The sequence below is a fragment of the Dermochelys coriacea genome, chromosome 7 (assembly GCF_009764565.3).
Source record: "Dermochelys coriacea isolate rDerCor1 chromosome 7, rDerCor1.pri.v4, whole genome shotgun sequence".
NCBI lineage: Eukaryota > Metazoa > Chordata > Testudines > Dermochelyidae > Dermochelys > Dermochelys coriacea.
In genome coordinates, this window is record NC_050074.1 from 62,538,201 (window position 1) to 62,550,266 (window position 12,066).

General features: G+C 40.0%; 1 protein-coding gene across 1 annotated transcript in view; it reads left to right on the forward strand.

The window, feature by feature from the left end:
• Positions 1 to 7,413, forward strand: part of KAT6B (lysine acetyltransferase 6B) — a 198,569-nt gene extending 191,156 nt beyond the window's left edge. Inside the window, 2 exon segments of the mRNA XM_043518117.1 lie at positions 573 to 870; positions 3,651 to 7,413. Of these exon segments, the coding sequence (XP_043374052.1) occupies positions 573 to 870; positions 3,651 to 6,127 (2,775 nt within the window). The 3' untranslated portion in view covers positions 6,128 to 7,413.
• The last annotated feature ends 4,653 nt before the right edge of the window (positions 7,414 to 12,066 follow it).

A 12,066-nucleotide genomic window follows, 5' to 3' on the forward strand; every position in this document is an offset into this window, starting at 1 on the left:
ATTCTTTAGTATATTGCTATTATTTTTACACCAAGTTTGAAACTTGGACTATTTGTCTTGACACTGTGCTGTTTATCATTTTTCTGCTTGTTTGTTTATAAGCAGCTTCATAATTTTAAGGAACCTGAAATCTAAAAGCATAAGATGTACATTTGAGTCTTGCAAATGGTTTTAGTGGAAATATGAGCCACTAAGTATATAACCAGGTGTTTGTAAGCATAAATATTTTATATACTACTATTGTGAATTTGTTTAACCAGAGTAGAGGCTGGAAGCCAACCATAAACTATAGATAATAATTTTCACCTTCGTAAAATAAAGACCATAATGTGCATTCTGTCTCAAATGGCACACGCTCATTGCTTAACTGTATGGGTTTAGTATATAGCAGTAAAAAAAAATCTAATCTAGATTTGAAAGTGTAACATAAGGTAACTTCTAAATTGATAAATAGATTAGACCATCATAAACGCATTTCACAAAAATTTATTTGTTCTCTATGTACCAAGTCAGGTAACTCTTCCTGGACTCTAACAGTTCATTGTTATATTTTTTGGAATTCTTTTTTTTAGAGACCTTTCATCTTGAAAAAGAAAAGGGGTCGTAAACGCAGAAGGATTAATAGTAGTGTTACAACAGAGACAATTTCTGAAACCACAGAGGTGTTGAATGAGCCCTTTGATCACTCGGATGAAGAGCGGCCCATGCCACAGCTGGAACCTACTTGTGAGATAGATGGGGAAGAAGATGACTTAAAGCCTGTCATCAGAAAAGTATTCCAATATCAACCTGGTAGGCAGAACCAGGAGGAAGAGGAAGACAAAGGGGAGAAAGACAATCATTGTTATAAAAATGATGTTCAGTGTAGAAGTAAGTTGAACATTATTTTTAAACTATGTTCAAGTTAACTTGTTACTTGGGATTCAAAGGCAACACTTGCTTTTGAAGATAACTAGACAGTTTGTGACCAGCTTTTCAGAGCTGTTGAAATTTTTACATTTTACAATCAAAATAACATGCATTTTTACTAATGCTTCGTCCCTCTGAGATGTGCTTTATGCTATTAGTCCCACTTTATCTGCTTGCTTTGTGTAATAGCTTGAGGCATGTTGCTCTTTTTTCAGTATTTTTAGTGTTTAATTTTTCTGCTCTCTCTCTCTCTCTGTCCTTTTATAGCTTGTTCAGTACATTAACCTCAGTTCATTACTCCTGTTTAGGAGAAAATTAGCAGGTTTTGTTTCAGATTGGGGTATTCATGTTTTTACCATTTGGGAAAGAACAAAAATAAAATCTTGTACATCTACAACAGGCCTCATCATACTTTTCCAGGGAAAACCAGGGGATTTCTTTCTCTTTAGTTTGTTTTGTGAAACCATTATCTACAAAAAGCAGAAGGTAGTTGATACTGATGTCTTGTTTGTTTGTTTTTTTTTGCACACAGTATTGACAGCAATTTAGTTATGAGAACTACTGAAATCTGCCTAGTTCCCCAGGAACAATATGTCCTCTTCACTTTAGTTTTGCAGTTCTGCAATGCTATATTAATAAACTCTGAGACCTCACATTCTTCCACCATGAGCACCCAGAGACTTCCCTTTCCATCTTTCAAAATAGCCTGTGGCTGTTTAAGCATTGGCACAGCTGCCAAAGTCCTGGGTTCTTCTGTTGATTTGTAGGGAGATGTTTGGTTCTAGGATCCCAGGTCTTTCCTAAAAAGTGCACAACAGTTTATTTAATGTACATGTTAACAGCTGCTCACCAAGTTAGATTTCAAGGATATCGCCCAGCTGGAAAGCTAAAGGATGTAAAGTGTATTCACCAATGAGCAATTTTGGAAAAATCCTCACCTCTCTCCCTCTTAACTCTCAGATGAAAACATCAGTTTAATTCCAATTTTGGAATGAATTATTGATTCCGACATATAAACACTTTTCTCTCAAAAGCTGCAGGTACCTCTTTGGTACTGGAGAACTAATAGTTCTCAGGACATGTCAGGAAGTTAAATTTTTGTGTTGCCCAACTAAGAGATCATCTGCTGATGCCTGGTTCGCACAAAGCTTTTGTACCGTATAACTCTGTTGGTTAGGAGTGTGATAGTCTACCAATGTAGTTACACTAGTAAAGTGGTTATCAAACCTTTGTACTGGTGACCCCTTTCACACAGCAAGCCTCTGAGTGTGACCTCCCCCATTCCTCACCTTATAAATTAAAAACACTTTTTTATATTTAACAACATTATAAATGCTGGAGGAAAAGCAAGGTTTGGGGTGGAGGCTGACAACTCGCAACCCCCCATGTAATAACCTCACAGCCCCCTTAGGGGTCCCGGCTTCCAGTTTAGGAACCCCTGCACTAGTACAATCCCTAGTGTGGATGCTGTTTTACCTGTGTAAAGGTGCCTTATACTGGTATAGTTTATCCCACTTCCTGTACAGAAATAAAATGTACTGGTGTAAGCACACTTACATTTATAAAATTGCATTCCCAGTAGTGGAGTTGTATTGCTGTAACTATACTGGTGTTTGTGTATAGATGAGGCCTAAGAGTCTAGTTCACATTACCCAACTGTTGCAATGCTTTTGGAGTAACCCTTTCAGTGGGAGGTAGTATTTAAGAGTGTAACGCTTTTTCTGAAGCTGTGTCTTTGAAGGCAGCAATATTCAACACCGAAATACATTTCTTTCTAATTGTTTTTGTGATTAATTGAATTGGTTTTTTTTAATTTCATCTCTGCTTTCAATTTTATTTATTTAGTTCTGTTTCAGAATGTTTTTGTATGGAATCTCTCCCCACATTTTGGTTTGTATTGCAAGACCCTTCTTGTGAGGAGGAAAAATTATTTTCCTTTTTCAGCATTGGAGCAATAATTTATGTGCATCGATCTCAGCATTTCTGTGCATCGAACACTTCCTAGAGTTAGAGCTCCTTCGTGTATCCAGGGGCTGTGTCATTTCTGCAGTAACAAAAAGGATGTAGTCATGCATTCCATATCTAGATAATGAGAATTGATATCCATCTTTTATAAAAGCGCATATTACTGTATAGAGGGGTGCATGTATGTGAGCACCTGTGTGTAAAAATCACTCTGGGGTTATTTTATCTCACTAGTGGGAGAGATTAACAATTGTAAACTTCGTAGCATTGTTTTATTCTGCAAACTAGCTCTGTATTCTATTTGTCCACCACATTTTAGAAACACCACAAGGTGAGGCGATAGTTTATATTAAATCAAAGGTTTGTAGGGTACATTTTCTGCAGTTTAAAAATGTTTTTTGCTTAAAATTCTTTCAGGAAGTATCAGATGTTATTTTTAAATACATATATAGTTATGAGGCTGACTGTTATAGTGCTACAAATAAGGTGTCGGTCTACATTTATTCAGCTAGTATGCTCTAATGTTTAAAACTCTTGTTTAGTTTTACTGACTGGGAAGCAGTGTGTGTATAGTAAATATTGCCCCTACTTACTGTCGTGTGGTTAGATTAAGAGTATCTATTTATTGGCAGTATAACTTTTGTTTAATTATCTAAAGTTTTTTTAAGAACGTATAAGTTAATTTTGGATTAATCATTTCTGTCTGTTGATAGAAATGGATTTGTTTATGCAAACTAAGACCTTTTTTTCTTTTCTCTGTTCTCCGCTTCCCAAAGACAACACAAAGGATGTAGCTGTTTTGGAAGAAAGCACTAAAGACAATCCTGAATCTTTGAGGTGTAAACAGGGCTGGCCCAAAGGAGTGAAGCGTGGTCCATCTAAGTGGAGGCAGAACAAAGAAAGAAAGCCTGGTTTTAAACTTAATTTATACACCCCACCTGAGACTCCTATGGAACCTGACTACCAGGTAATAGTAGAGGAACAGAAGCAAGTATCTGAAGACAAGCCCTGCCAAGTTCCTGCTATTGCAGAGGAGGAGATTAAAGAGCCTATTAAGAATTTACCTCAAGATGAGGTAAAAGAGCTGGAACCTGAGCTTCTAAACCCACCCAGTGAACCCTTTGAAATCATAGAAAATGATGTAATGAAAGTAGAGGAAGAAGAAAGAAATGTAGAGGAAGATGTTGTCAGTGGAAAAAATCAAGATAAAGACCCACAGAAGGAAACATGTGCGCAAAAAGATGAGCCTGACCAATTGGATGATCATGAAGAGGAGGAGGAAGAAGAGGAAGAACCGTCTCACAATGAGGATCATGATGCAGATGATGAAGATGATAGCCATATGGGTTCAACAGAAGTGGACAAAGAGGAGTTACCAGGAGAAGCCTTCAAAGAAGTGCTAGAGAACCAGGAGTCTTTTTTAGACCTAAATGTACAAACTGGTAATTCAAATCAGGAAGACTTAATGGACTGTAGTGATGACCTTGCAGCTGAGTGTGAAGGTGACCATAAAGAGCTTTCTGCAGATTCAGGGCCTGTGGCTGAATCTGATTATGATCATACAGATAATAATCAGGACCAAAAGGAGAGTGAAGAATTAAGTTCTGATTTCAAGGAAGAAAGTACTGAAACTATGGAGATTGATTCAGAGACAGTTCAAGCAGTCCAGTCTCTAACCCAGGAAACAAGTGAACAGGAAGATGCATTTCAGGACTGTTCAGAGACGCAAGAGGCATGTAGAAGCCTGCAGAATTATACTCATACTGACCAAAGTCCACAAATGACCACACTGGATGATTGCCAACAATCTGACCACAGTAGCCCAGTCTCATCTGTCCATTCTCATCCTAGCCAGTCAGTTCGTTCTGTTAATAGTCCAAACGTTCCTCCGTTAGAGAACAGTTATGCTCAAATCAGCCCAGATCAAAGTGCCATCTCTGTGCCATCTTTACAGAACATGGAGACCAGCCCAATGATGGATGTCCCATCAGTTTCTGATCATTCACAGCAAGTTGTGGATAGTGGGTTTAGTGATCTAGGAAGCATCGAGAGCACAACGGAAAACTATGAAAACCCAAGCAGTTACGATTCTACAATGGGAAGTAGCATCTGTGGAAACAACTCTTCCCAAAACAGTTGCTCGTATAGCAACCTTACCTCTAGTAACTTAACACAGAGTAGCTGTGCAGTGACACAGCAAATTTCTAATATTAATGGAAGCTGCAGTATGATGCAACAAACTAACATCAATTCTCCTCCTATCTGTAATGTAAAATCTCCTCAAGGCTGTGTTGTTGAAAGGCCACCGAGCAGCAACCAACAGTTATCTCAGTGTAGCATGGCTGCTAATTTTACACCACCTATGCAGTTAACTGAAATCCCAGAGACTGGCAATGCCAATATTGGCCTATATGAAAGAATGGGTCAGAGTGAATTTGGAGCAGGGCATTACCCACAGCCATCTGCCACCTTTAGCCTTGCCAAACTGCAACAGTTAACTAACACACTTATGGATCATTCATTGCCTTACAGCCATTCAGCTGCTGTAACTTCCTATGCAAACAGTGCCTCTTTGTCCACACCCTTAAGTAACACAGGGCTTGTTCAGCTTTCTCAATCTCCACACACTGTTCCTGGAGGACCCCAAGCACAGGCTACAATGACCCCACCCCCTAATCTTACTCCACCTCCCATGAATTTGCCTCCTCCCCTTTTGCAGCGTAACATGGCAGCATCAAATATTGGAATATCCCATACCCAAAGACTGCAAACTCAGATGGCCAGCAAAGGCCACGTGTCTGTGAGAACCAAATCAGCCCCTCTACCCCCAGCGGCAGCAGCTCATCAGTCACAAATCTATGGGCGTGCGTCACAGACTGTGGCCATGCAAGGACCCGCACGGACCTTAACAATGCAACGTGGTATGAATATGAGTGTAAATTTGATGCCAGCCCCCACTTACAATGTCAATTCAGTGAACATGAATATGAACACCCTTAATGCTATGAATGGATATAGTATGTCCCAGCCCATGATGAACAGCGGATATCATAGTAACCACGGATATATGAATCAAACAGCCCAGTACCCTATGCAGATGCAGATGGGAATGATGGGAACTCAGCCATATGCACAGCAACCAATGCAGACAACACCACACAGTAACATGATGTACACTCCTCCAGGGCATCATGGCTACATGAATACTGGCATGTCTAAACAGTCTCTTAATGGATCCTACATGAGAAGGTAGGCTCTTTGGAGAGTTGGATTACCAAACTGGCGTATTGGATTGATCTGCACAAATAGGAGAGTACGATTTCAAAACCAGCAATTGGTGTGAATGCAAAAACATTTGTTGGCACCATGTTAAAAGCTGTATGCAGCAGAAAGCCTTATACAAGTTTCTTTCTTTCTTTCTTTCTTTCTTTCTTTCTTTCTTTTTGTTTTGGGGGGGGGGAGGTGGGAAGTTGTTTTGTTTTTTTAATTTTAACTGAAGTTCTCTGGAAAGGAAGAATTCTTTCTACGAACTGCAATTACACAGCAGCCAATGGTTCAGAGCCATTTTATGTGCCTGCTCCCATTAAAAATGTGGATACATAGACTCTTAGTACTGGACCCTGAGCTTTCTCTCCACTTTCCCCCACATGTAAATGCCTTTTAGCATTTCATTTATTGTACGTTTTGTTTCTTAAGGTGACACTTCCGCATGCCGCTAATGTCTTTGTTAGTGACAGTGCATTTTGTAGTACTGTACGAGTGTTGTGCTTAACAGTAAGCCATTTCTTAAGTTTTTTGCCTTGATTAGGTTACCCTAGTTTGAGGGTAAAAAAACAAAACTATATTTTTGTTAATTATAAAACTTGTAAAAATAAAAAAAACCCGTAAAAGCTATTCACATTTTTGTTAGTTCAAAGGGTTTTATTGCTAAATGTTTGGTGTAAAGTTGAGACTCTTTTCCATTTTTGGTGACTGATTTCTGTTGGGTTTTTTTTTGGGGGGGGGGAATAAAAAGGCAGCTTTCTGTTTTATAATTAGACTTTCGTTGACTGAATGAAGCATATCTCAGTGTTTATTTGTCATGTTTTGAAACATTTTCACATATGTCCAAATACTTGGCAGGATTTTAAAAAATAGTGAATTTGGTGTAAAGTTGCTATTTTATGGAAATGCCTCTAACTTTACATTTTCATTCCATCTGTAGATTTTTCTATCTTTATAAAATATTGAAGTTATTTTTTAAGGGAAAAAAAATAGAGCAGTAGCGTGTGAATAGTTCAAACTAAGCTTACAGATCGCATGTAAAAAGGCAAAAGTTATGTGTCTGTTTATATTGCTTCCTTTTTTTGTAGCCTTTGTACCTGTACAGAGTGACTGTAAGGGCCGAGCAGAAGAGGCTTGATACATGTGTAAAATAGGACCCAGTGACACTCTTGTATTTATCTGTTATCTTTTTAGTCAGTCACTTAAAAAAAAAAACAAAAAAAACCAACAACCCCAAGCTGTACATTTTAACATAAAATAAATTATGATGAGCCATTTTTAGCCTCTTGTGTTTGTCGTAGTCTGATGTTGCATGGGAAATTATCACTTTGCCTTACCGTGTTCATTACAGATCTCTTTGACAAGGGGGCCTGCTCCAAAGCCTCTTATAGTCAATGGGTTTTGGATTAGGCCTTTAAAGGTTAAATGTAGATTACACTTCACAACTGTGTATACTTTGTGAAAATAAAAATATCTAGGATAATTTAAAAAAAACTTGAATAAAACAAAATATTGAATAATTACATACATAAAACATTACAAAATATTTAATGAATGTGGACTACTTTTCTTTTAAAAAAAAGTTTACTTTGTTAAAAGGCTATTTTATTGTAGTGTACACAGCGCTCGTGCTGAGCTGTCTCTCAATATTAAAACTGCATTCCCTTTGTCCTTTTGACTACTATCTTCAGTTACAATGGAGAGTTATCCAGTTTCCAAGATGTTTTGAACATCCAGAATTGAACTTTCCTCACAGTGTTGTATATTTAAACAACTTTGTCCTGGCAATTGTAGATATATAAAAATTGAAAATGTCTCATAAATGCAGCCATAATGAAATGTATCTGTCAAATCTAGGTAAGATGCATGTGAAACAAAACCACAAAAAAGATGTATCCTTATGAGAATTTCTAAAAATGTTTCTACGCTTAAAGCTGATATTGATTTTTTGCATAATTTCAGTTTTAAAACATGATAGACGTAATAAAATCAGCAGCCATCTTAATTCATCATTGAAAAAAGAAGCTTCATAGGTGGGCATCTATCTACTCAGAAGTCAGAAATGTGTGTATTACTTAACAAAAACAACACACCTTAATGCTTATGTCCAATGTGGTCAGATTAAGACCGTGGTCCTGCAGGCTCTTACACATACGAGTATCTTTATATGTCTGAGTCATCCCATTTGAATTTGATGGGGCTACTCATGTGAAGTTACTTCACATATATAGGTGTGTACATGAACAGGGACTATGGTGGTTGTGAGAATCATAATTTTGAACCCCTGTCTCTTGGGAGTTTCAACTGTCAACCATAATGCTGCATTAAGGGCACGACTGCAAAGACTTATGCACATGCTTAACTTTATACACTCTGAATAGTCCTGTTGAAACCAATGGGACTATGTATAGTGCATAAAGCTAAACACCTGCCTACGTCTTTGTAGGAGCAGCATCTGCCATAATGTTTTTGCCGTAGCCTCTTTATTTTTAGGGAAATACAATAAAGACAAAGAGAAATGAAGAGAAAACTGTGCTTATTTCAATGTGTGATGGGAGATTAACACATGCAGGATTGTGTGTGCATGTAAATTTCTAAACTGGAGCTCTGCAGCTGTGTGTGTTAAATGATTGCACAGTGAAATAAAAGCAGCATATTATGTGACTTGTATTTGTATATTTATATGAAATCAAAAATAAAGACAACTGGGCCTTACCCACTGCTGTGGGACACCAGTTTTGCAGCACTGTAATTCATTGGCACACCAGGTCCAGCCGTTATTTTAGTGTGTGGTGCTCTGGCCCTGAGCATGCTGAGTCTAGAATATTGCTAGAGCTCAGCATTGTAATATATGATTGAAAGTTTCATGAAAAATTGGGTACTGTGTGCACATAATAAATACTTAATTTCAGAAGCAAATTACTTTCAGAAGGACAAGTGCTTTTGACATCTTTTGAGTTCTTCGTTTGTGACATTTATACACTGACAACTCTGCTTTATAAAACTCTCCTGTCTTCCTAGATAAATCTGCTCCCTGTGTATATTCAGTGTCACTCGCCTCTGCTCATTTTAGTAACAAAGAAGTTTTCACTTCTTTTTACTCCTGTTATCCCTGAAGAACCGACATAACAAAGAGAGTATCAGCTGGATTTTCTTCCATGAAGTGGATCAACAGAATTATTTGCTGACTTGTAATCAGCATTCCCTGTGGGGACCATGAGTTTTGCACAGATTCTATTGCAGGAATAATTGAAACAACATGGGGTTGTTAGAGTGTGAAGAGAGCCTAGTTAGGACAGCAGAACCTTTTATTATGGCTGGTGGTGTGAAAGATGGAAAGAACCCCAACTCTGAACCTCTGGTGAGTTTGCATGGCTGGCAGTTAGGTCAGATCTACACTCTCAGCTTGTGCTAGAAAAGTTATATTGGTCAGAAGTATATGGTATGATCCCTGATTCATAGGCGCTGACTTCTCCCGACAGTGGGTGCTCGACTCCCCCCTGCCCCCAGCCCCACCCCCTCCCACCCCTGCCATGACCCCATCCCAACTCCACCCCTTCCCTGCTCCTATTCCAACTCCTTCCCCAAATCCCCACCCCAGCCCCGCCTCTTTTCCACTTCCTCCCCTGAGCGTGCCACATTCCCACTCCTCCCCCACCCTCCCAGCACACTGCCAAACAGCTGTTTGGTGGCGGCAAGGCAGGAAGCATTGGGAGGTAGGCGGAGGAGCAGGGACGCTACGCGTTCAGAGGAAGAGGAGGAAGTGGGGCACGGGGCAAGGAGGTTGGCTGCTGGTGAGGGCAAAGCACCCACTGATTTTTCCCCATGGGTGCTCCAGCCCCGGAGCACCCACAGAGTCAGCACCTGTGCCCTGATTGATATAGCTGTAAACAGTGTAGATCAGGGATTGGCAACCTTTGGCACGTGGCCAGCCAGGAAAATTCACTGGCGGGCCAGGACAATTTGTTTACCTAAAGCATCCGCGGGTTCGGCCGATCGCAGCTCTCACTGGCTGCGGTTTGCCGTTCCAGGCCAATGGGGGCTGTGGGAAGCAGTGGCCAGCACATCCCTCAGCCCATGCTGCTTCCTGCAGCCCCCATTGGCCTGGAACGGCGAACCATGGCCAGTGGGAGCTGCAATTGGCCCAATCTGCGGACGCTGCAGGTAAACAAATAGTCCCAGTCCTCCAGTGGCTTTCCCTGACAGGCCACGTGCCAAAGGTTGCCAATCCCTGGTGTAGATGCAGTTATATTGGCAAAACTACCTTTGCCAGTATAGCTTATTTTGCTGTGGGAGGGGGGCTGGAATAAGCTATATAGCCAAACACTCGTAGTGTAAACCGAGCCCACTTGACGTGCAAGCCATTAAATGCCAATGCACTGAAACACCACTTTCTTAAAGATGCCAGTTTTGCTCAGTCTTTTGTCAGTCAATCAGTGGTAAGTGATTAGCACTGCACTTTTAAGATTGGGCTAGTTTAACCAAATTAAGAGGACCCAACGTATGAGCTAATCCTGTTGGAAGGAATGTAATATCAACAGAAAGCATGTATTGTGTAATCAGTCCCAGACGCAAAAAGCTTTTAATAAGCTCACTGTCCCTAAATCTGCACATAATGAGTTTTTACCAGTAAATTAACTAGCTGTCACTCAGATTGGCTGATACAAAACTCCATTTGGTATATTATACATATATAGATAATGAGAATGGTGACAGTGGAATAATCCAGCAAACTGCCATAGTAAGGGAGGGGTCACGCTGCTACATCCTATGGCTATATGAATTTACATATTACTGATACAAAAACGGGTAACTGATGCAGCAAAGATCTTTTGATTGTTTTTACACATAGGAACATATGCATGTCTAATAAATCCATTATTATAGTGATTATTGGCTTGCGGGATTGGTAATGGCAGATGAAGACTTCCTCTCTCTCAGTGCAAATGACGCCCAGATCAGTAATGATCAAGAAGGTCAGGAAGCGGGAGGGTTTTGTGACTCGTGCAGCATGGGGTTTTATTTCTGGCTGTGCCAGAACCTTTATCTATAACGTTGGCATGTCACTTAGCCTTTTTGTCTCTTATTTCCCCCCTCATTAAAATAGGGATAATGAGCAATAAGTTTGAATAACTCATGTTTGTAAAAGCACATTGAGATACTTCGATGGAAGGTGCTATAGAAAAAGTATTTTCTGTTGCCTGGTTGTCATTGCTGCAGACTGTTGGCATAGTCCTTTTTCACTGTCAGGCAGGTGGCAACCAATCATGATACAGCAAAACACCTGTCCTGCATCAGGATTCTGGATGTTTTTCTTTCTCAGCCAATTTGCTTCCTAACTTTTATTATGATTATTTATATATAGTCTCATAGTGCCTTGGAGCCCCAGTCGTGGCCCATTGTGCTAGGTGCTGTACAAACACAGTACAGAAAGACCCAACGAGCTGACAATTTAAGTACGGAGACAGACAGATGGGAAGTACATGGAAACAATGAGACAATATTGTCTAACTGGACAAGACAGGTGGGGAAAGGGCAATAACACACCAGCAGAGTGACCGATGTGATGGTGGCAACCATGATGTTAGTTCCACGGGTGTTAGGGTGTGTTTTTTTTAATGGGTGGCTTTACATAGGAGGGGTTGAGCTAAAGGGAAAGAAAAGGGAAAGGGAGTGGAGGGGCAGAGGGGAGAGTAAGGCTGGGCAGGTATGGAATAAAACTGGTGAAGAGGCTGTGGGGGTGGGAGTTGGAGCAAACAACCAGTCAGCAGGGCAGAGACAGAACTTCTAGCAGTTTGTTCAGAGTTCCTTGAGTTGGCTGTTCCTGCTCGTGCCGGCTGGAGACTCTGGCTGGCTGCTCTCTGCACCATTTTTAATAATCCCTTTGTTTTTCCTACATCTTTGTTAGAATGATGATGATTTTTCATT